The 23690-nt window shown below is 66.8% G+C and overlaps 2 protein-coding genes, 1 long non-coding RNA gene and 4 other non-coding genes across 7 annotated transcripts; all 7 read left to right on the top strand.

The window, feature by feature from the left end:
- The first annotated feature begins 104 nt into the window (after positions 1-104).
- CAMP (cathelicidin antimicrobial peptide) lies at positions 105-2415 on the top strand. The gene is made up of 4 exons (XM_088533278.1): positions 105-278; positions 1929-2036; positions 2116-2199; positions 2270-2415. The coding sequence occupies exons 1-4, from the start codon at positions 105-107 to the stop codon at positions 2378-2380; spliced, it is 477 nt and encodes a 158-aa protein (XP_088389404.1). The 3' UTR covers positions 2381-2415.
- A 3663-nt stretch (positions 2416-6078) lies between these two features.
- FASTKD4 (FASTK mitochondrial RNA regulator 4) lies at positions 6079-13797 on the top strand. Its single transcript, XM_088533274.1, has 10 exons — positions 6079-6504; positions 8630-8947; positions 9728-9899; positions 10366-10523; positions 10969-11079; positions 11737-11881; positions 12220-12462; positions 12810-12921; positions 13002-13116; positions 13696-13797. The coding sequence occupies exons 1-10, from the start codon at positions 6079-6081 to the stop codon at positions 13795-13797; spliced, it is 1902 nt and encodes a 633-aa protein (XP_088389400.1).
- Positions 6794-6927, top strand: LOC148592883 (small nucleolar RNA SNORA5). The gene has a single exon (XR_015913867.1). It is a non-coding gene; the product is annotated as a small nucleolar RNA SNORA5 (small nucleolar RNA).
- Positions 9495-9628, top strand: LOC148592882 (small nucleolar RNA SNORA5). The gene has a single exon (XR_015913866.1). It is a non-coding gene; the product is annotated as a small nucleolar RNA SNORA5 (small nucleolar RNA).
- On the top strand, positions 11937-12074 carry LOC148592881 (small nucleolar RNA SNORA5). Its single transcript, XR_015913865.1, has one exon. It is a non-coding gene; the product is annotated as a small nucleolar RNA SNORA5 (small nucleolar RNA).
- Positions 12571-12708, top strand: LOC148592880 (small nucleolar RNA SNORA5). Its single transcript, XR_015913864.1, has one exon. It is a non-coding gene; the product is annotated as a small nucleolar RNA SNORA5 (small nucleolar RNA).
- A 3848-nt stretch (positions 13798-17645) lies between the features above and the next one.
- LOC148592878 (uncharacterized) lies at positions 17646-18114 on the top strand. The gene is made up of 2 exons (XR_015913861.1): positions 17646-17769; positions 17941-18114. It is a non-coding gene; the product is annotated as an uncharacterized LOC148592878 (long non-coding RNA).
- Positions 18115-23690: the final 5576 nt, after the last annotated feature.

Genomic DNA, 23690 nt, shown 5'->3' with positions numbered 1-23690 from the left:
GCGGCGTTGCCCAAGGCTTCCCGGCGTTGCCCAAGGCTTCCCGGCGCTGCCCAAGGGCGCGGGGGGATAAAGGGCGGCGCGGCGGCGGCGCGGGCAGCGCTGCCATGCCGGGGTGCCGGGCGCTGGTGCTGCTGGCACTGCTGGCGGCCGCGGGCCGCGCGGCGCCGCCCGCCCTCACGTACCCGCAGGCGCTGGCGCAGGCCGTGGACGCCTTCAACCAGCGGCCCGGCGTGCGGAGCGCGTTCCGGCTGCTGAGCGCCGAGCCCGAGCCCGCGCCCGTGAGTGCCGCCGGGGGAGACGGGACGGGATGGGATGGGATGGGATAGGATGGGACGGAATGGGACATATGGGGATGGGAGGGATGGGAAAAGATGGAGCAGGAGGGGAGGAACTGGCAGGGATAGGATGGGATGGGACAGGATGGGATATATTGGGATGGGAGAGATGGGAAGGGATGGAGCAGGACGGGAGGAATGGGATGGGATGGGACAGGATGGGACATATTGGGATGGGAGGGATGGGAAGGGATAGAGCAGGAGGGGAGAGAGTGGATGAGACTGAAGGGATGGATTGGGATGGATGGGAAGGGATGGGATGGAACGGGATGGGACATATGGGGATGGGAGGGATGGGAAGGGATGGAGCAGGAGGGGAGGAACAGGCAGGGGTGGGGTGGGGTGGGATCGGATGGGAGGGATGGGAAGGGATGGAGCAGGAGGGGAGGGATGGGATGGGACAGGAGGGACTGAATGGGACAGGATGGGACATATTGGGATGGGAGGGATGGGAAGGGATGGAGCAGGAGGGGAGGGAGTGGATGAGACTGAAGGGATGGATTGGGATGGATGGGATGGGACGGGATGGGACATATGGGGATGGGAGGGATGGGAAGAGATGGAGCAGGAGGGGAGGAACAGGCAGGAATGGGATGGGATGGGATGGGGTGGGATACGATTGGAGGGATGGAGCAGGAGGAGAGAAATGGGATGGGATGGGATGGGATGGGGTGGGACAGAAGGGACTGAATGGGACAGGATGGGACATATTGGGATGGGAAGGCATGGAGCAGGAGGGGAGGGAGTGGATGAGACAGAAGGGATGGATTGGGATGGATGGGAAGGGATGGGATGGGACATATGGGGATGGGAAGGGATGGAGTGGGAGGGGAAGGAGTGGATGAGACAGAAGGAATGGGATGGGACGGGATGGGACATATTGGGATGGGAGGGATGGGAAGAGATGGAGCAGGAGGGGAGGAACAGGATGGGATAGGATGGGATGGGGTGGGATAGGATGGGAGGGATGGGAAGGGATGGAGCAGGAGGGGAGGAATGGGATGGGATGGGACAGGAGGGACTGAATGGGACAGGATGGGACATATTGGGATGGGAGGGATGGGAAGAGATGGAGCAGGAGGGGAGGAACAGGCAGGGACAGGATGGGATAGGGCAGAAAAGGAGGGATTGGATGGGACAGAAAGGACAGATTGGGGTGGATGGGATGGGATGGGATGGGATGGGATGGAAAGGGATGGAACAGGAAGAGAGTGATGGGATGAGATAGGAGGGATGTGACTGGATGGAATAGCAGGGACTGGATAGAAAGGACAGGATGGGACAGTAGGGATAGGATGGGATTGGGGGGAAGGGATGGGATCAGATGAGAAGGAAGGGATGGGATGGGGTAGGATGAGATGGATTAGGAGGGGAGGAACAGACGGGGACGTGATGGGACAGAACAGGACAGGAGAGACTGGATGGGACAGAAGGGACAGATTGGGACGGATGGGATGGGACATGATGGGATGGGACAGCACAGCACAGAAGGGGTGGCCTGAGGGGGCGGGCTGGGATAGGGAAGGAGGGAAGGCCGGGGGAGCCGGCTCTCCGTGCCCATCCGCGCCGGCCCCGGCCGCGCCGCCCCGGCAGGACGTGGCGCTCAGCAGCCTGCGGGGCCTCAACTTCACGCTCATGGAGACGGAGTGCGAGGCGGGCGCCCGCGCGCTCCCCGACGACTGCGACTTCAAGGAGAACGGGGTGAGCGGGGCCCGCGCGCGCGTCCCCCCCGCCGCGTCCCCGCGATGTCCCCGCGCTGACGCCCGCGTGTCCCCGGCAGGTCATCAAGGACTGCACGGGCTCGGTGCAGGCGCAGCAGGGCGCCCCGGAGCTGGACCTGCGCTGCGTGGACGCCTCCTCCGACGTGAGTGCGGGCCCCGGGGACCCCGCGGCGAGCGGGACGCCCCGCGGTGACGCCGCTGTCCCCCCCGCAGCCGGTGCTGGTGCAGCGGGGCCGCATCGGCCGCTTCTTCGGGCGCCTGCGCCGCTTCCGCCCCGTCATCCGCTTCAACATCCACGCGCGCGGCGAGGTCCGCGTGGGCTGAGCAATAAAGCGGGGCCCCGCCGGGACCCCCGACGCGTCCTCGTGTCACCTCCCCTCCGTGCGGCCCGGGGATGCGTGGGGGACGCGGGGACGGCGGCCAAGGGGGGTGGCATGGGGGCGCTGCGGGAATGTGGGGCAGCTGGGGGGATATGGGGACACGGAGGGACACAGAGGCCAGTGGGGCACCAGGACATGGGGCATGTGGGACACCTTGGGGGACATGGGGACAGCAGCCGGGTGGATACCCAGGGATATGGGCAGTGTGGGGTGTTCAGGGGGGATGTGGTGACACAGACCTGGTGGGACACTTGGAGACATCACGGGGCCACCGGATGGGTGGACACACAGGGGGGACCTTGGGGACACAGGGATGCAGGCTGGGAGGGACACAAGGTGGGGACAGGAAGACATGGGCCACATGGGGCACCTCAGGGACACGGGTGGGTGACGTGGGCCGGGTGGGACATCCAGGGACACTGCAGGATGTGGGCTGGGCGCGATGCTGGCAGCGGGGACATGGGGACATGGGCAGCATGGGGCACTGGGGACAGTGGGACCCTGGGGGGACACACAGAGGAGATGCAGGGTCACAGGCTGGGGGAGACGCTTGGGACGCCACGAGGACATGGGCTGGGTGGGATGCTTGGAGGGGACATGGACCAGGTGGGACACCAAGGGATGCAGGACGCTTCTTGGGGGACATGGGGACACCATGGGGACATGGACCACGTGGGACACCTGGTGAGGGGGACCAGGGCTAGGTGGGACACCAAGGGATGCAGGATGCTTCCTGGGGGACATGGGGACACCACGGAACAGGGACCACGCGGGACACCCAGGGATGCCGCAGGGATGGGGGGCATGGGGACATAGGCCAGATGGGACACCTAGGAATGCTGCAGGGATGCAGGACACTTGGTGGGGGACATGGGGACATCATGGGGACACAGACCACACGGGACACCCAGGGATGCTGCAGGGATGCAGGATGCTTGGGGGGTGCGACAAGGACACTATGGGGACATGGGGACACCATGAGGACAGGGGCCAGGTGGGACACTCAGGGATGCCGCAGAGATTCAGGACACTTGGTGGGGGACATGGGGACACCATGGGGACAGGGACCAAGTGGGACACCTGGTGGGGGGGGACCAGGGCTAGGTGGGACACCAAGGGATGCAGGATGCTCCTTGGGGGACATGGGGACGCCATGGAGACAGGGACCAGGCAGGATACCCAGGGATGCCGCAGGGATGGGGGGCATGGGGACATGGGGACGTAGACTAGATGGGACACCTAGGAATGCTGCAGGGATGCAGGATACTTGGTGGGGGACATGGGGACACCATGGGGACACAGGCCATGCGGAACACCCAGGGATGCTGCAGGGATGTAGGATGCTTGAGGGGTGCGACAAGGACACTATGAGGACACGGGGACACCAGGGGGACACAGGGACACCAGGAGGACAGGGGCCAGGTGGGACACCCAGGGATGCCGCAGGGATTCAGGACACTTGGTAGGGGACACAGGGACACCGTGGGGCCAGGGGCCAGGTGGGACACCCAGGGATGCCACAGGGATTCAGGACACTTGGTAGGAGACACGGGGACACCGTGGGGCCAGGGGCCAGGTGGGACACCCAGGAATGCCGCAAGGATTCAGGACACTTGGTAGGGGACACGGGGACACCGTGGGGACAGGGGCTGGGGGACGCTCGGCTCGATGCCGGGTCTGCCGCAGGGTGCTGAGTCTCGGCCACGGTCGCTTTGCCCCCCCAGCCCTGGAAAGACTCAGGTGGCTGGAAGAGGCCACCGGATCCATCCGTTAGATCCCGGATCCAGCTCTGCAGAGGGACCCGGGTGTCCTGGGGGCCAGCGCGGTGGCCAGGAGCTGGTGGCGGGTCCTGGTGTCCCCTGTGCGAGGCAGAGCAGAGCCCTGCGCCGAGGTGGCCACGGGAAGGAGCCGATCCCAATGGATACCCATCCCCGTGCGCTCCGCTCCGTTTCCACAACGTGGGAGCTCCTGTTTTCACACACAATCATTACGGTTGCAAAAACCTTTAGGATCATCTAGTCCCACTGTAAACCCTTCATTTTTATTATTATTTTTTTAATTCACCCCAGGGAGCTCGGGGGTTCTTGAGCCCCCGAGTCCCCGCGGCGCCCCCAGCCCCACCACAGAGCGGGACCTAGCGGCGCCTCCGAGGACAGAGCGAGCCCAAAACAACCCCCAAAATCCGGTTCCGAGCCCGGAGCAGCAGCCTTCGCAGCGCAACCGCCACAGAAGGGCGCCAAGGGCGGGCGCGGGGGCCCAGGGACCCCCTCGAGGGCCGTCCCGGTACCGGCGCGAGGTCCCGGTACCGGCGGAGGGTCCCGGTTCCGCCGCGCTCCCCTCACGGCTCCCGCCCTCCCCCGCTCCCCTCACGCCGTTCCCGCCTCTCGCGCGCTGACGTCACGGGGCCGCGCGCGCGCGCATGCGCACGGCGCCTCCGCGGCGGTGCGGCGCGGCCGAGGTCAGGCCCAATGGCGGCGGCGGTGGTGGGGGGAGGCCCGGACGCCGGGGCCCTTTTGCGGGGGGAAAAAGGGGGTTCGGTGGGTCGGGACCTGGAGTTCGGGATCAGGGCGGGACGGGGGAGAGGCTGGAGGGGGACGCGGTGCGGATCTGGCCTTGAGGGTTGACCGGGACAGGCCACATGAGGCCCTGTGGGGGAGGCAAAGCCACATGAGACCCTGGGGGGGACGAGGCCACAAGACGTCCTGGGGGGGGGGGGTGGCAAGACCACAAGAGACCCTCAGAGGGGACAAGGCCACAAGAGATCCCAGGTGGGGGGACAAGGCCACATGAGAGGCTGGGAGGGACAAGGCCACATGAGGCCTTTGAGGGGGGGGACAAGGCCACATGGCGCCCTAGGGAGGGGTCAGGGGGACAAGGCCACATGAGGCCAAGCTCTGGGAGAGGGGGACACGGACGGACACTGGGCCCGGCCTGGAGAGGCTCGGAGAGGGGGGGCGCCCTGTGAGAGCCCATGAAGGGGCACAAGGCCCGGCCTAGCAGGGCCTGGGCCGCCGTGGGGGTGACACCGGGGTGGGGGGTCTGGACACCAGGGCTGGCCACGGGGCTGGCGTGTCCGGCACCCCACAGGGAGCCCCGGCACCCGGGGGGCTTCTCCAGGAGCCCCAAATCCATGGGGTTTCCCTGGGAACCCCAGCATCCATGAGGCTTCTCCGGGAGCCCTGGCATCCGTGGGGCTTCTCTAGGGGCCCCCGCATCCATGGGGCTTCTCCAGGAGCCCCGAATCCAAGAGGGTTCTCTGGCAGCCCCAAATCCATGGGGCTTCCCCAGGAGCCCTGGCATCCATGGGGCTTCTCCGGGAGCCCCACATCCATGAGGCTTCTCCAGGGTCCTTCTCCCCCCGTTTGTCCAGTTTGCCCTTGAAACCCCCAAAGCCACGTTAACCATCGCAGCGGAGGTCACTGGGAGTGCTTAACCCCAGCCATCCCCATGGGGAGATTTTCCTGCCCCTCTCTCGGTGTTTTCCTGATCTTTTTCCACCGCTTCAAGTACTGATGAGTAAAAAGCCCCTTTTCCGCCCAGGGTTCCCCGTAGCCTGAGGCCTCCTCCCTCCTTCCCCGCGCCGAAACGCTCCTTTCCCTGACGCTCCCGTTGTTTCCTCGGCAGCGTTCCCGCTCCGCCGCGATGGCCGCGCGGCTGGTGCGGCGCTGCCGCTGGCACCACCTGGGCACCTTCCTCTGCGCCCCCTCGGCCGCGCCGGCCGCCCTGCTCGTGCCCACGGGGAAAGTGGCCGTGGCCCGAGCGCTGCCGCGGGCGCCGCTCGCTTCCCTGCACGCTCCCGGCCCCTCCGCCCGTGCCGACGGCTTCCCGGCCAAGGAGCAGCTGGAAGACGGTGGGAACCCGGAGCACAAGCTCGTCGGTGAACTCATCGAAGCCGCTGCCAGCCCTCAGGAACTCTTCCGTCTCCACGAACTGCACTCTCTAAATAGCAACCAGGCCTCGCTGGTCATCACCCGGCTTTCCCGCCTCGCCGCGGAAAAACACCTGGAGACCGATGGGATTTTGCAGGACAAGCGCTTTGAGCAGCTCTTTGCTATCGTAGACTCTCAGGTGAGTTCCCACCTGTATCCAGGGAAGAAGCTGCTTGGGAAGCCCTCTGCATTCCCGGGACTGGCTTTCCTGGAAGTGCTTGCTGGGGATCAGCCTAGTTGGGCTTTTAGGATTTGCACTTTTCCAAGGGGAAATTGTGGGAACCAGGAAGAGGAAGTGACCGGCTCCATCTCGAATGCCCCAGTAATTCTCCCCAAAAGCAATGGGTTTTTTTTTGTGTCATGACCAAAACAGAGTGAAACGACTCCGTTTACGTCACATTAATTCCACTCCCCTTATTTCCCACCTTAGCAGCCCGTCAAATTCGGTGCCACTCTCTGTGGTTGGTACTGGCCCAGTTGGCTGCTACAGAAACCTCTGTAGTTCCTGAGCCCCAGCTCTCCCTGACCGAGCACTGGGCACGAGAACAACCTGCAGACACTTTTATCCCTCCTCATCCATGCTGAAATACCTGTTCCCTATAACCTGCCGGAGGATTCCAGGTGGGATTTGTCCCAAGGGGGCTGAAATGCTTCCGTAACTGCTGCATTTTAAAGAAGATCCTGCCCATGCTGATCTGCGTAGCTCCATCTGGTTTGTGATTTTTCCTGCTCCAGGAACCCTTTGCAGCACCCTCGGAGTGCTCGGATTATCCCTATGAGATTGGTGGGTCCAGCCCCAATCAGGCACCAGCCCCAGCATTGCCTGAGGAATTGTCCTGGCTGGTAGAAGTGCCAGGGATTTGACAGGCCGGAAAATTGAAGCCTTGGTTTTCCTGCACGTCCTGCTCCGAGTGCTGCGGGCCCTCGCGCGGCCTCGCCTGCCTCCCGCGCTGTCAATTTGAAGCAATTTTTGTGTCTTAAACCATTCCGTGCTAGCGCGGTGTCAGGTCGGCGCTGTGCTCCGGAGGCGGCCCTTTCCGGAGTGTTTTCCCCGTCAGAACTGATCTTTTCCTGTGGATTTAGTTTCTTACGGGAATTCGTGGAGCTTTTGGACTGGAAATTCTGTGTAGCAGCCTCGCAGTGAGGGACAGGGCCTCCTTTTAGAGGCACTGGGGAAAAACCAGGGGCTCTTTAGCTGCAAATCGCTCCGAAACGCCCCTGCTCTCTCCGTGGCCCTGGTTTGGCACCGCGTCCGGGCGACACAAGGCGTCCTGGGCCTTGTTGCTGCTTGAGTTTCTTGTCCTGGGTTGTCCCTCATTCACTGGTGTCACATCCCGCGACAAGGTGTGAGTGTGTGCACCTCCAGAGCAGGGTAAAGTCTGCCTAAACCCCTCAGCCATGCGCGCAGCGAGGAGGCCAGAGGAGACAGAGCACGTTCACGCTGTGCATGGGCATAAACGATGCGTGATCCGCATCGACGGGGCTCTGAGGGTGCCAGAGCACTGGGACAGGCTGCCCAGAGAGGTTGTGGAGTCTCCTTCTCTGGAGATCTTCAAACCCGCTTGGACGCAGCCCTGTGCCACGTGCTCTAGGTGACCCTGTGTGTGCAGGGGGGTTGGACTAGATGATCTCGAGTGGTCCCTTCGTGTGATTCTATGATTCTGTGATGCTGTCCTCACGTTCCTCACATTTGCCCCTCTACTCAGCCCTAGTGAGGCCGCCATCTGGAGTATTGTGTCCAGTTCTGGGCTCCACAGGACAAGAGGGATGTGGAGCTGCTGGAGAGAGGCCAGCGCAGGGCTACGAGGATGATCAGGGGCCTGGAACATCTGCCCTATGAGGAGAGGCTGAGGGAGCTGGGCCTGTTCAACTGGAGAAGAGAAGGCTGAGAGGGGACCTGAGCAGTGTCTAGAAGTACCTCAAGGGAGGCAGTGAGGAGGATGGGGCTGGTCTCTTTTCACTGGTGGCCACTGATAGGACTAGAGGAAATGGCCGGAAACTGAAACACCAAAAGTTCCACAGGAACTTAAGGAAAAATTCCTTCCCAGTGAGGGTGCCAGAGCACTGGAACAGGCTGCCCAGAGAGGTTGTGGAGTCTCCTTCTCTGGAGATCTTCAAACCCGCTTGGACGCAGTCCTGTGCCACGTGCTCTAGGTGACCCTGCGTGTGCAGGGGTTGGACTGGGTGACCTCGAGAGGTCCCTTCCAACCCTAAGCATTCTATGATTCTGTGATTCTATTCTATGATTCCTCCCGACCACGCAGGTGTCCCAGGTGTGGAACAACGCCCTGGTGAACCTCCTGAGGAGCCTCTACGCGCTGGGCCTGGACGGCGGCCGCCGCGAGACGCAGTCCATCGAGCACGAGGTGCTGTGGCGGCTGCGGCGCCTCAGCTTCCGGCAGCTCGCGGCGCTGGCCGAGCTGCTGGCCCTGCAGCCGCCCGGGGGCAGCCGGCTGCTCGGAGAGGTGCTGCGGAAGCTGGAGCTGCGCTGGACCGAGCTCGAGGGCACCCGCACCGTGGTCACGCTCATGGCCAAGGTGGGACACGTCGCGCCGGCGCTCATGGACCGCCTGGAGGACAAGGTACGGTCCCCTCCTGCTTCCCACTCCATCTCTTCCCTCTGGGAATTCTGCAGGCAATAAAACCCTCCCTATATATAAGGGGATGCCCCTCTAGGAGCTCTTTAAGCAACTGGCCTCCTCCCAGCTCTCTGCTTCCTCCCAGGCTGCATTCCCGGCTAAGCCAGCCTAATTTGGTCCTGTTTAAGCAGCTTCCGAGCGTGGCTGCTCTAAGAAGAGTTTCCACTGAGGGAACCTGGCTCACGGCAGCCTGAGCTCATCGAGCTCCAGCACTTTATTCCTGCTCAGCCGACGGGCAGCAACTTAACAGAGCCGGGATAAGGCGGCTGCCCCAGATTTGGTGCCTTTGCTGCCCCGCAAGAGTTGGGTTGTGATGGGAGCTGGAACAGAGAGCTAAAACCAGCCTTGTTTTCAGCCCACCTTGCAAGGCTGGGGAAGATCTGTCCCCTTTGCTGTCCCTGCCCAGGGAAGTCCCTGTTTTCAGGATGAGGGAAATGTCCTTTGGGAAGGAGCCACTGCAGGGACCCCCCTTTTCCCTTCTGGCCTTGACTGCAGCTGAGTCAAATTCGGTCCTCGCCTGCCCCGTGCTGGGGACCGGCCAAACAGCTGCCACAGCAACACCTGTAGCTCACGAGCCCCGCTGTCCCTGTGCCTGGACACGGGGGGTAAACGCTGCGGACACGGCGTGTGACAAGGCAGAAGGCCTTGGCCACGGGGCCTCCGTGCAGAGGCCGAGCCCGTAGCTCGGCCCGGCCTTTCCCTTCCCACCTCTGTCCCACGCAGGCGCTGGAGCTGGCCGAGCAGTTCAGCCCCGAGGACATCCGCAGGATCGCGCTGGCCCTGGCCTACCAGAACCGGCGCTCCGTGCCGCTGCTCCGCGCCCTGTCCTACCACCTGCTCCAGAGGCACACGGAGCTCGGCCTCGCCGTCCTCATGGACCTCATCTTCGCCTACGGTACGTGCTGGGCTGGCTTCTGACCTGCCTTGTAACCCTGCGCCTCCTCGCTCTGGGCCATGTTTTGTGTGGCCGTGTTCTCCTACCTTACTTTTGGTAACCAAAAAAATCCTGAGCAAAAATCCCGGACGAACAGGGTTAAGGAAGGGAGCAGAGCCCATCCGGAGCCCTTCTGTGCAGGTTAGAGGTTCAGCTCCTCATTTGGCCTCCGAGAGCGGAACCGACTCTTCTCATTAGGGCATTTTGGGGATAGCTGTACTCTAAAAAAGGAATAACCCCAGCAGAGCTGGCCTTGGAGGGGCTGAGGCTGATGTTATTAGCTTGATTATTGCTATTAGGTTGATGACTCTGGAATAAGTTCCAAGGAAGAGTCGCGTCCGAGCGCCGCGACGCTCCGGGCCGGCCGCTCCGCGCTTCCCGCCCCAGCTCCGTGTAAGCGACCGCCGCTCTCTTTTGCCCCTTTAAGGAAAACTGAATTTCCACCAGCCCCAGGTCTTCCAGAAGATCGCCGGCGAGCTGCAGCCCCTCGTGGCCACCATGTCGCCGCTGGAGGTGACGCGCTGCGTCCGCTCCTTCGCCCTCCTCAAGTGGCTCAACCTGCCGCTCTTTGAGGCCATCGCGCAGGTGAGGAGGCCCCGGGGGGGTAACGGAGGCGCCGCCGGGGCCAGCACGGTGTCCCCCTCCCCAAAGACAGCGGTTGTCACGTTGTCACTCTTCTCCCTGCCCGCTGACTGTCACTGCGCTGGGTGCTGTTTGCGCTTCACTAAAATCAAGAGTCCGTTGGGATTTTTTGGGCCCATTTCAGCTGCCTTTTCAGCCTCCGCCCGCTGCATCCCAGAGGGGCTTCTCTCCCCTGGCTCCTGCAGGACATGGGGAAGATGAGATGTAGGTCTGAGCTCCGTAAGCTCTGCATCCGCTCACGGCTTTTCCTGGCGCCAGGATAAAATCCCAGGGAGGCACAAGAGGCCTATTTCCTCGTATGCTCCCGCTCTGCCCTGGGGATCTTCACTTGGCCTCGTCGATCTTTTCCTGTGCCCGTTTTTCTGATTTTGTTGCTTTTGCCACCCAGTACGCCCTGGACAACTGCAAGGAGATGTCGGTGCCCCAGCTGTGCAGCATCATCGTGTCTTTTGCCCGCCTCAACTTCCAGCCCAGCGCAAACGAGGACTTCTTCAGCATGGTACCCTCCCTCCTCTTCCTCTCCTTCTACCATTCCTCCCTCCCAGAGCCAGGGGGGAGGCTGCAGATTTCCTAGCGCTTATTCCCGTGCAAAACGTGAGCGTTGGACATCTGGAGCCAGCTGCGAAGAGCCGGGATGGGCGATGGGAACGGCACCCGCGGGGGGCACGGCCGGCTCCGGAGTCACCCTGGCTCCTTGCCTGGTGCCGAGCGAGGGCAGAGGGTGTTTCCGTGCCCTCCCAGACCTAATTGCCCTCATTAACCCCCCTAACGAGGCCGCGGGTTGTCGGCCGCACGCCCAGCCCCGGCGGAGCCACACGGCGCTCCCGGGAAGGATGGAGACCCTTCTGGGCGGTCGTGCTCGCTCTGTCCGTGTCTGCGCATCCCGGGGGGATTGCGGGAAGCAGCAGGAGCTCCTTCCATCATTGCCTGCCTGGCACGTGGTGTAGAAACGCCTGGGATTTCCGATCCCAAGGGAACGGCCTCACCGTGCGGCACGGAGTGCTCCCATGGCGTCCCTCGGCCGTGCTGACACCCGCAGCGAGTGTCCTCGGCCCAGGGAACAAGTCCCCACGGGCAGCAGGTCCCTTCCCTTCCCGCCCGGAGGCAGCGGGGCCGTCCCCACACGGCCGCGCTCGGTGCCACCCCGTCCCCGCAGGTGCACGAGAAGCTGCAGGGGCAGCTGGAGAGCCTGGAGGCGCCGGTGCTCACGGACGTGGTGTGGTCGCTGTGCGTCCTGCAGCAGGCCAGGGCTCCCTACCTGCGGCACGTGCTGGCGCCCGCCTTCCACGCGCACCTGCCAGGTGAGGGGACCGTCCCCGCGGCACCGGGGACGCCGCGGGGGACCCGCTCGGCTCGCGCAGCCCCGTCAAATTCGGTGCCCGCCCGCGCCGTGGCGGGGACCGGCCAGCCGGCTGCCACAGCAAGGCCGTAGTCCATGGGCCCCGCGTCCCCTTCCCGTGGGATGCCGGGGATAAAACTGTGCCACGGACACGGGCGAGCGGCGCTGTGCACGCGCGGGCGGGATCCTGAGCCGGGGCGGGGTGGGAATGGGGCTGGAAGCGGGAATCCCGCGTGGGGCCGGGAATGGGAGCCGCCTCTTGTGGCCGCGTCCCCAGGGCTGCTCCTCTCCTGCCGCCAGGCGACTCGTCCCCCAGAGCGCAGAGCTCGCGGCTCAAGCTGATCCACGTCAACGCGGCGGCGCGGCTGGAGAGCCCAGACTACGCGGGGCCCTTCCTGCCCGCGGAGGCGCTGGGCGCCCAGGGCCGGGGTGCCGAGAAGGCGACGCCGCTGCAGAGCGGCCTCCGCGAGGCCCTGGCCGCGGTGCTGGGCAGCAGCGACAACGGGCGCTTCGACGTTCCCACCGTCTACGGCTGGCACCTCGGTGAGCCCGGCCTCTCCCCGCAGCCCGGGGGTGGCTGGAGAGGCTGGAGTTGATTCCCTTCTCCCTCGTATCCTTCGGGATCCGCTCTGTTTTCCCCCCCGGCTCCGCTGCAGCCCCGTCAAATTCGGTGCCCGCCCGCGCCGTGGCGGGGACCGGCCAGCCGGCTGCCACAGCAAGGCCGTAGTCCATGGGCTCCGCATCCCCTTCCCATGGGATGCCGGGGATAAAATCGTGCCACGGACACGCGTTGCGCCCGCGGGGACGGGCGGGAGGGCAGGTCCGGGGCGGGCGCCACGTGGGCCTCGACGCGTCGCGAGCGCCCCGCGCTGCCCTGCCGCCCCACGCAGACGCCGAGATGCTGCTGGACGGGGACAACAAGCCGCTGCCCCTGAGGGGCTTCGTCGCTCCCCACCTGCTCCGCTCGGAGGGGACAGCCCCGCTGCCACCGGGCGCCAGGAGGTGGGTCCGGGCCACGGGGTGGCCGGGGGCCTCACCAGGGCGGCCGGGGCCTCACGGCCACCCTGTCACCGTCCCCGCAGGGTGGCCTTCCTCAGGTGGGAGTTCCCCAGCTTCAGCAACAGGAGCCGGGAGCTGCTGGGGCGCTGCGCCATGGCCCGGCGCCACGTGCAGGCCGCCGGCTTCCTCGTCGTCGACGTGAGTAGCCACGACGGGAGCGGAGCCGAGCGGCTCCCGGGAGGGCCGCGAAGCGCTGCGGGAAGCCGGGGCGCCGGCGGCCGCCCGCCCGCCGCCCTCTGCTTCTCCCCGTGCCGGAGGCTCCCGCTTCCAAATCCCAGGCCGGGCCGCGCGCCGGGATTAGCCGCTGTGATCCTCTCCTGGCCTCCAAACGGGGTCACACGCGGTTTAGCTGCCCCGGGGTAATTATAGCGCCCGCGCCGAGCCGGGTTTAGCCCGTTCCCATCCGGAGCGGCGCTCCGGGGCCGCTCCCGCTGCGGCAGAGCCGGGCGGCGCCGCTTACGTAACCGCCCCGCGCGCGGCGGCCGGGGAGGTTCAGGTGGGGAGACGCCGAGGAGGAGGATCACGGAGCTGCCGCGTCCCCCGGCCGGAGCCTTGGCTGGATAAACGGAACGGGGGGCGGGATCCCTCCGACGGCAGCGTCCCCCGGGAACGGATCCGGCGGGATGCGCAGGGAATCCTGCACCGCCGAGCTGTCCTGGGGACACGGGGAGGTCTCGGGGCTCCCGCGGCTCCGTCCCACGGCCGCCCTCTCCGCAGGTTCCCTACTACGAGTTCCTGGAGCTGAAGTCGGAGCGGCAGCGCGTGGCCTTCCTCAAGGACAAGCTGCACAAGGCCGTGGCCACCGAGCTGGCGAGCTGAGCGCCGGCCCTCAATAAAGCCACCGCCGGGCAGTGACACTTGCAGTGACACTCGTGTCCCTCTCGCTCTGGGCCTCGGGGAGGGCGGGGGGGACACACTGGGCCCCGGTGGCCTCGGAGCATCCGCGGCCCCTGGCGCACGCGCTGAGTCAGCGGCCCTGCCGGCTGCTGAGTCACCGTCCTGGCGCTGCCGGCGCCGCTCCGGGCGCTGCCGGCATCGGCCCGGGATGCGGATGCGCCACCAGGCCCCGGCGTCCCCGGGGGTGGCTGGTCCCTAAGGGGGGACCCTGTTCCCCATCCGAGCGGCCGTGGGCCCTTCCCTGCATCCCTCTGTCCAGGCGTCCGTCTGTCAGGGTACCCCCTGACCAACATCCAACCACCCGCTCCGGGTGCCCCCCCTGGATCCCTGTGTCCGCCTGTCCTTGTCCAGGTGTCCGGCCGAGTGTCCCCCCAATCCATGTGTCCCCCCAACCTGCCCGTCCATCCATCCAGGACCACCCCCCTCCAGCCCCACGCCGGGGGGGGGGGTACCAGCCCCCTCCCCCCCGTTGCCAAGGGCAACCAGCCCCATCCTCCACGTGGTTGCCATGGCAATGGGAGGAGGAGAAGGGCTGTTCCCATGGTGACCCGGGGGGGGGGGACCACCTCCCCCTGCTGAGCGGCACCGGGGGGGGTGACAGGGGACACCGAGACGGCGCCGCCCCCCCCCCCCGGGGTGGCGGCTCCGCAGCGCCTGGCACGGCCCGGGGGGGGGAGGGGGAGGGAAAAAAAAAAAAAGAGGGAAAGAGGGAGGGGAAAAACACAGGGAAAAAAAAAATCTCTGCTGACATCATCGGGATGACGGGGCCGGCCCCCCCGCCCCCCCGGCCGCTCTGCCGCGCCCGCCGCCGCCGCCGCCGCGATGCCCGGCGAGGCCGCAGGTGAGGGGGGGGGCCGGGGGGCGCCGGAGGGGGGGGAACCGGCCCGAGGCGACGGTGATGGGCGCGGGGGGGGGGGGGCCCGGAGCGGCCGCCGCCCGCAGGTGACAGCGGGGACCTCCCCCCGCGCCATCCCCTTTCGCCACCATCGACCCCCCCCGCCCCGCATCCAGCCCCGGCTCCGTCCCCGCGCCCCGCGGCCCCGCTGGGGACACCGGAGGCCCAAGGTCACCCCGGGGGAGGGGGGGGAGGTTGGGGACAGCAGCGTCGCCAGGGCCCGGCCCCGGGAGCCGCCGCAAAGGGGGTCGCGGGCCGGGATGCGCCGGGGCGGGGGGCGGTTTAGCCCCATGATGGGGATGGGGCCGCACAACCCCCCCCCCCGCCGCGTGGAAACCTGCGGGGGGAGCGGGGAGACACCCCGAAAAGCCCCTGGGGGGGAAGGAGCAGCTCCAGGGGCGGCGCTTTTGGGATACCCCCCCCCCCAATTCCACCTTGCGGGGGGGGGGGGGTTTGAGCTGCCCCCTTAAATCCCTGCCCGGGTCCCCGCCCCCTCCCAGCAGCCCTTGTGCCCCCGCCCCCTCCCCTCGCCCCTTTATAACGCGCCGCGGGGCGGGGGGGCCCGTGCTGGGACCGGGATCGGTACCGGGATCGGGATTGGGAGCGGCTCCGGGCAGCGCTCATGGAGCCGCCGCCCGCAGGTAACGGGGCGCGCGCTGAGACCGCCCCGCTCATTGCACTGATGAGCGCCGCATGCGGCCGCCGGGGCCGGGTTTGGGGGGAGGCTCTGCGGTTTTGGGGCTGAGAACGGCCAGCTCATCACAGCGGTGCTGCCGCATCCCCGGGGCTGCGCGGGGAGGGGCTGGTGGCGCCCGGCTCGGGGCCCTGATGGGAGCAGGAGGCGGCCGCTGGGCGGGGGGGGGCAACGGGGCTGAGAACGCCCAGCTCGGTGCAGCAATGAGCGCGGGGAGGCTGCTGGGTCCCTGGGAGCAGGTGGGGTTGGAGGGGTGCTGAGGACGTGCAGCTCAGTGCACTGGTGAGCACGGCCTGGGTGAGGAGGGGGGCTGAGAACCTGCAACTTAGTGCAGTGATGAGCGCAGGCTGGGTCCCTGGGGCTGGGCGAGGGCTGAGAACTCGCAGCTCGTTGCAGCGATGAGCGCCGGGGCTCACGGTGCCCCTCTCCCCGCAGAGGCCGCGCGGGCGCCGCCGGCCGCGGCGCACAAGGAGGACCGGCCCCCGCCCGAGGGCGCCAGCTGCGACGGGGCGGCCGCTGCCGCCGCCGGGACCCCCCGGCGCTGGCCGAGCGCGGCCCCCCGCTGCCGCCGCTGCCGCCGTCGTCCCCCGGCAAGGCGCGCGGGCAGAGCCGCTCGACGCCCGCGTGGTCATGGGCGAGGAGACGCGGCGGGCGCCGCTCGAGCCCGACCTCTTCTTCACGGCGCCCTCGACGCCCGTCAAGGCGGCGCTGGCCCGGCTGCGCGGGGACCGGGACGAGGAGGAGGATGAGGAGGAGGAGGAGGAGGCGGCGGGCGGCAGCGAAGGCCCCGGCTCGCCGCCCACCTCCCCGTCGGGCTCCTACATGACGGCCGAGGGCGGCAGCTGGGGCTCCTCGGGCACGGGCAGCACGTCGCCCTCCTGCTCGCCCAACCTGGGCGCCGAGCCGCTGCCCGAGGAGGAGGAGGAGGGCGACGAAGGCTGCCACGTGGCTCCCTTTGCCCTGCCCGAAGAGGAGGAGGAGGAGGGTGAAGGCCAAGCGACGCCGGAGGAGGAGGAAGGCTGGGGGGCGCCGCTGCTGGCCCGGCTGCTGGGCGCCGCCGAGGCCGGCATGGTGCCCGCCGCGCTGCTGCCCTTCCGCGGCAGCCTCCTCTTCGAGGCCGAAGCCGTGGAGATCACCCCGGCCTCCCCCGAGGAGGAGGAGGAGGAAGATGACAATGACGATGAAGATGACAGCGCCTCGGCCTCCTTCCTGCGCTCGCTCTCGGAGAGCTCCGTGGCCGACGGGGCGGACGAGGCCTTCGCCTTCCGCGATGACACGTCGGCGGGCGCCGCCTCCTCTTCCTCATCCTCCTCATCCTCGTACGGCGGCGCCGAGGACGAGCGGCTCTACGGCGCCGAGCGCCACGCGCTGCCCCCGCGCCCGCCCGCCGGCGGCATCGAGCTGCGCCTCGGCCCCGGCGCCGAGCCCGCGCCTTCGTCGCCGCGCGAGGAGGAGGAGGAGGATGCGGCGCCGCTGTCCCCACGCAGCCCTGGGACCCCGGAGGAGGAGGAGGAGGTGCCTTCATCTCCACGTGGCCCCGGGACACTGAGGGAGGAGGTGGCGGCACCTCTGTCGCTCTGCAGCCCTAAGGCTCTGGGTGAGGAAGAAGAGGAGGTGCTGCCTTCATCACCCCTGGGTAGCAGGGCACTGACTGAGGAAGAGGAAGAAGAGGAGGTGCTGCCTTCATCATCACCCCTGGGTAGCAGGGCACTGACTGAGGAAGAAGAGGAGGTGCCGCCTTCATCATCACCCCTGGGTGGCAGGACACTGGCAGAGGAGGAAGAAGAGGAGGGAGGTGCCACCTTTGTCGCCCCTGGGTGGCAGGACACTGGCTGAGGAAGAAGAGGAGGTGCTGCCTTCATCACCGCCCCTGGGTGGCAGGGCACTGGCCGAGGAAGAGGAGGTGCCGCCTTCATCACCGCCCCTGGGTAGCAGGGCACTGGCTGAGGAAGAGGAAGAAGAGGAGGTGCCTTCATCACCACCCCTGGGTGGCAGGACACTGGCCGAGGAGGAGGAGGATGCAGCAGCGGCGCCTTCATTGTCCTGCAGCCCCGGGACGCTGAGTGAGGAAGAGGAGGATGCGGCACCTCCATCATCCCCCAGCTCTGGGGCACTGAGTGAGGAAGAGCAGGAGGTGGCACCTCCATCGCTCCTCAGCCCCGGAGCACGAGCTGAGGAAGAGGAGGATGAAGCAGCAGCGTCTCCATCACCCTGCGCTCCTAGGGCCCTGGGCGAGGAAGAGGAGGTGGCGGCACCTCCATCACCCTGTGGCCCTGAGATGCCAGGTGAGGAAGAGGAGGAGAAGGTGGCAGTGGCACCTCCATCACCCCACAGTTCTAGTATGTCATGTGAGGAAGAAGAGGTGGCAGCGGCACCTCTGTCACCCCACAGTCTCAGGGCACCAAGTGAGGAAGAGGAGAAGGTGGCACCTCCATCTCCCCATGGTCTCAAAACACTGAGTGAGGAAGAGGAGGAGGAGGCACCTCCATCACCCCATGATCCCAGTATGTCAAGTGAGGAAGAAGAGGAGAAGGTGGCAGTGGCACCTTCATCACCCCATGGTCCTAGTACTTCAAGTGAGGAAGAGAAGGTGGCAGTGGCACCTCCATCACCCCATGGTCTCAAGGCACTAAGTGAGGAAGAAGAGAAGGTGGCAGTGGCACCTCCATCACCCTGCAGCCCTGGGACGCCAGGTGAGGAAGAGGAGGAGAAGGTGGCGCCTCCATCACCCTGCAGCCCTGGGACACCAGGCGAGGAAGAGGAGGAGAAGGTGGCTCCTCCATTGCTCCTCAGCCCTAGGATTCCGTGTGAGGAAGACCTTGGCGAGGAAGAGCCCTTGGAGCAGAGAGATGGAGCTGAGCCAGCATTGGCAGCCCCAGAGGAGGAGGAGGAGCAGCGGCAAGAGGAGGAAGAGCGCGACGCTGGCCTGGTGCAGGGCAGCCCTGTCCACGTCCCCTCTGAAGATGCCACCGTGGAGCCGGCCACCGAGTGCCTCCTTGTCTGCCCCTCTGAGGAAGAGGAGGTGGAGGAGGCTGAAGAACCACAGGGTGCTGTGACAGTCAAGGCCACCAGGGCACTGGATGATGCTGTGACGTCCAAGGACATCGTGACACCCGAGGATGCTGTGATGTCTGGGGACATCGTGACACCTGGACATGTCATGGGGTTAGAGGGCACTGTGATGTCCAGGGATGTCGTGACACCTGAGGATGCTGTGATGCCTGGGGACATCGTGACACCTGGGCATGCTGTGACACCAGAGGACACCGTGATGTCTGAGGACATTGTGGCTCCTGGGGATGTCCTGACACCTGAGGATGCCGTGATGCCTGAGGACATGGTGACACCCAGGGATGTGACACCAGAGCATGCTGTGACACCTGAGGGTGCTGTGACACCAAAGGACACCACGATACCCAAGGACATCATGACACCAGAGGATGCTGTGACACCCGGGCATGTTGTGACACCAAAGGACACCATGATACCCGAGGACATTGTGACACCCGGGGATGTGATGCCAGAGGATGCTGCAACACCCAGCGATGTCGTGACTCCAAAGGACACCATGGTAGCTGAGGACATCACGACACCTGGGGATGAGACACCTGGAGATGTCATGACACCAAAGGAGACCACGATACCAGAGGACATTGTGACACCTGAGGATGTGACACCAGGGGATGCTGTGAAACCCGGAGATGTGACACCAAAGGAGACCACGATACCAGAGGACATTGCGACACCCGAGGATGTGACACTGGAGGATGCTGTGACACCAAAGGAGACCACGATACCAGAGGACATCGTGACACCCGAGGATGTGACACTGGAGGATGCTGTGGCACCTGGAGATGTCGTGACTCCAAAGGATGCTCCGATGGCTGAGGACATCGCGATGCCTGAGGAGGCCGCGGTGCCAGCGGAGGCCCCAGCAGAGCTGGGGACGTGTCACCCCCAGGAGCCCCCTGTGCCCTTGGAGCTGGTGGAGGGGACGGAGGCGCCGCCGGCTCCGTGCCCGGCAGCGCCCGGATCGCCCGTCCTGGAGGAGGACGGCGCAGCGGAGCCCTCGGGAGCCACCGGCACCGCAGAGGAGGAAGAGGAGGAGGAAGGTGCCAGGTCGACGCCCCCGCACCCTGCGGGCACCGCGGAGCCGGAGCGGCCTCCGACGGGAGCCGCTGCTCCCAGCGAAGACCCCGTGGGCGGGCGGCCCCCGGGGGCCATCACGCCGCCGTCCCCCCCTCCCCGCGGCGGCCGGGAGGAAGAGGAGGAAGAGGAAGGGCCGGGGGCGCCGTGGCGGCACTGCCGGGCCCCGCGGCGGCCCCGCTTCACGGCCTCAGAGCGCGAGGTCTACGTGGGGGCCGCCCCAAGCGAACTGCTCCCACCACCACCCGGTGCCTTTGCGGAGAGCCCCGCGGCGTCGCGGCGCCTCCGCGACCGGCGGCACGTGGCCTCCCTGCTGCAGGGCTCCTTCGGGGAGCTGGCGCGCGGCCACGGCCGGGACGCGGCCCCCGAGCCTCAACCCAAAGATGTCCCGGAGCCGCCGGCCGCCGCGAGGCCGGAGGAGCCGCCTCGTCCCGAGGGAGAGGAGGCCCCTGGCGCTGAGGAAGAGGAGGCGGCAGCGCCCGCGGCGCCGTGTGCCGGCCCCTTGGATACAGCCGCTCCACTGAGTCCTGCGCAGGCCGACGACTCTCCGGAGCCTCCGGCTGTTGCCCTTGAGTCTCCGGAGCCTCCGGCTGTTGCCCTCGAGTCTCCAGCTCCAGAGCCCAGCCCAGCTGCTGCCCCCCATCCGGGCTCCCCGGAGCCTCCGGCTGTTGCCCTTGAGTCTCCGGAGCCTCTGGATGTCTCTCCGGAGCCTCCGGCTGCTGCCCTCGAGTCTCCGGAGCCTCCGGCTGCTGCCCCCCATCCGGGCTCCCCGGAGCCGCCGGTGGCTCCTCCGGACGCGGTTCCAGCTCCGATGGTCTCTGCGGACACCCCGGTGCCGCCGGGAGCTCCCTGCCCTCCGCTCTCCAAACTCGTCCAAGTGCCTCCACTGTCGCCGCCGCCGGGCCCTCGGAAGCACCTTGATGGTAACACCGGAGCGGGATCTGGGATGGGGATCCGGGTGGGATGCGGCCTCACTGCTCCCGTTGCCCCCGCAGCCGCCGAGGCGCCTCCGGGCCGGGAGAAGGCGCCGCGGGGCCGCAAGCCGCCGCGGGGCCCGGAGGCGGCGCCGGGCGAGGGCCGCCGCGCCGCCCGCGGCTCCCTGCACTCCGAGTCCAGCTCGTCCAGCGAGGCCGAGGAGGCCGGCGAGGCCGGGGCGCCGTGCGGCGAGGCCCGCGCGCCGCCGCCGCGCTGCGAGGCCAACCACAAAGGTGAGCGGCGCCGCGGCGGGGCGGGTTTTTGGGGGCGATTCGTGCGTTTCGGAGGGGTCTCACGGCTCCCCCGCAGGCTCCTGCAATGACTCGGAGAGCAACGAGGACTCCATCCCCGAGCTGGAGGAGGCCGAGGGCGCCGAGCCGCGCGCGGCGCAGAGCCAGGTGAGGCCCGCGGAGGCCGCCCGGAGCGGGGCCGGCGCCGGCGCTGCTCACGTCCCCGTCCCGCAGGCGCCGCTCGGCCACGCGGCGGGCGCCGGCGAGGAGAGCGCCAGCAAGGCCAAGCAGAGCCGCAGCGAGAAGAAGGCCCGAAAGGTGGGTGCAAGAGGAGCGCCCGGTCTCCTCCTGCCGCGCACGGGTTGGGGCGCCAAATCGGGCCGGGTTTGGTGCTGACCACAGGGATTAGCTCTGGTTAAAGTCCCCGGCGCGTTGGAAGGGCTCCCGGGATGGGGGGTGGTGGCCGGGCTGTTTTGGGCCTCTTGGAGGGACTAACTTGGTGGCACCGTGAGCTGGGTGTGATGGGGACCGGTGTCCTGCCTGGGTGTCCCTGCTGGATGGTGGCCACAGGGAGCAAGGCCGTGGTGGCCAAGCTGGGGGGGCCACCAACCTCATCCCCTGCTGCTGGGAGCCGGCTCCTGTGTTCACTGGGAGTCAGAAGCAGCCCCTTGGACACGCATGGACCGCCAGGGCCGAGCTGGAGGACACCCGTCGCCGTGTCCCCGCAGGCCATGTCCAAGCTGGGGCTGCGGCAGATCCACGGCGTCACCCGCATCACCATCCGCAAGTCCAAGAACATCCTCTTCGTCATCACCAAGCCCGACGTCTTCAAGAGCCCCGCGTCCGACATCTACATCGTCTTCGGGGAGGCCAAGGTGAGGCGGGGGGCCGGCTCCGGGGCGCGTGGCTCGGGCAGGTGGCCCTTGGGGACAAGGCCGTGTCCCCGCAGATCGAGGACCTGTCGCAGCAAGTGCACAAGGCGGCGGCGGAGAAGTTCAAGGTGCCCATGGAGCACTCGCCGCTCATCACGGAGACGGCGCCCAGCCTCACCATCAAGGAGGAGAGCGAGGAGGAGGAGGAGGTGGGCGCCACCGCGGAGGCCGGGGGGCTCCGGAGGCCCCTCGGTGCGAGGCGGGTGACGGCTGTGTCCCCTGCAGGTGGACGAGACGGGGCTGGAGGTGAGGGACATCGAGCTGGTCATGGCGCAGGCCAACGTGTCGCGCCCCAAGGCCGTGCGCGCGCTCAGGCACAACAACAACGACATCGTCAACGCCATCATGGTGAGTGGCCGCCTCGGGGGGATGCCGCGGGGACCCCGAGGGAGCCCCCGTGTCCCTAACGCGGTGTCCCCCGCAGGAGCTGACCATGTAGCGAGCGGCGCCACCCGCGTCCCCCCCTGTATAGAAGCACCGTCGTCCCCGCCGCCCGGATCCCCGCGCGCTGCTGCCGCGACTGTAGCGCTCAATAAACGGCCTCCTGCAGCACTCAGATCGCTCAGCGCCTCCGTGACGGGGCGGGAGGGGACAAAGCCAGGGCTGGGGACAGCGGGGGCTGCACCTCGGCCAGGCCCTGGGATGGGGGAGCTCCCTCAGGATGGTGCCGGGATGCCAGGGTGGATGGGCACGGGCTGCTCCTGCGATGGGGATTTGGGAACCCCGTGCAGGACACGGAGGCTTCAGGAAGACGCCGGGTGCAGGATTATATTTACCAAAGAACCCCGTACAGAAAGCGGATGTACAAAGGGCCCCGGAGCGCCGGCACCGCTCGCGAGCGCCCGGCTCGGTGGCACGGGCAGGACGGCACCTGGGGACACCAGGTGAGACCCCCCGGCCCCAACCTTCCCCCTGAGCCAAGTAGGAAAATACCGCGAGCGATGCCGGCTTCTCTTATAGCTCTCGTTATACAATCGTCTCAAAAATAGGGATTTTCTTCCAAATTTGCATAAGTCTGCAGTGACTCCCCCGCCGTGCGCGTGTCCGTGTTTACGGATGTGTGTGTTGTTGTTGAGCTGCGAATGGAGAAAAAGGCACTAAGAGCTGGAGCCACGGCCGGCGCCGGCTCCTCCCTGCGGCCGGAGCTCGCTGGGAGCCCCGCTCCAGCCGCTCTTGTACCGCTAGGATGGGAGCTGTGGCTTTTAAGGGAAAAAAGAGGGAAAAGCAACAGGGATGGCCTCTGGAGGGAGGTCCCTGTTGGCAAGGGCGGGAGATGGGGCTAGGGATGTGATGCCCCTGCGCGTCCTGGCTCTGGGAGATGGGAAAAGGCTGGGGAAAAGCAGGGGTTAAAGGCGGCCGCGTGGGATAAAGCGCCCAGGAATGTGCCCGGTGCGGCCGGACCCCGCGGTGCTGCCCAAACTGCTGAGCCAGTGTCTGGGCACAAAGCGCCACGCGCTCCCGTTTTCCCCGTTTTTCGGAGTGGGAGGGCTTACAAAAATAAGGGTGTATTTATAAGGGCCTGGAAAATATATACAACCTGTACATGAGTGTCTATAGCCCCCGGCGCATTCGGGGCCTTTCCCTGCGCCGGGAGGGCGCGCGGATCCGCAGGGCTCGCGGTGCCGTCGCCCTCCTCCGCTCCGTGGGGAGTGGCGGTGCTAGCGTCGCTGTGGGGGGGACGGGGACCTGGGGACAGCGGGAGGAGGCTGAGGGTGGCACGAGCAGTGTGTGCGCAGGAGGGGGGGCCTCTGTCACCCGCCGTCACGGTGGGTTTAAATAAATTCACATTGCGGTAAACTTTGTTGAGAGGGGGAGGAAGAGCGGGTGCGGGGGCAGCTCCTGTGCAAAACGGTAACGCGGGCTGGGACTGGCCTTCATCCCGGGGATCCCAGCTCCTCTCCCTCCTTTCACAGTAAGAGGGGTCCCCGGGCGCCCGCGAGCGG

This window comes from Tinamus guttatus, unplaced genomic scaffold (genome assembly GCF_059628265.1).
Source record: "Tinamus guttatus ecotype Peru unplaced genomic scaffold, ASM5962826v1 Tinamus_guttatus_pri_ptg000490l, whole genome shotgun sequence".
Lineage (NCBI taxonomy): Eukaryota > Metazoa > Chordata > Aves > Tinamiformes > Tinamidae > Tinamus > Tinamus guttatus.
The sequence above is the reverse complement of the archived record's forward strand: the minus strand, read 5'-3'. Positions and strand labels throughout refer to the sequence as shown.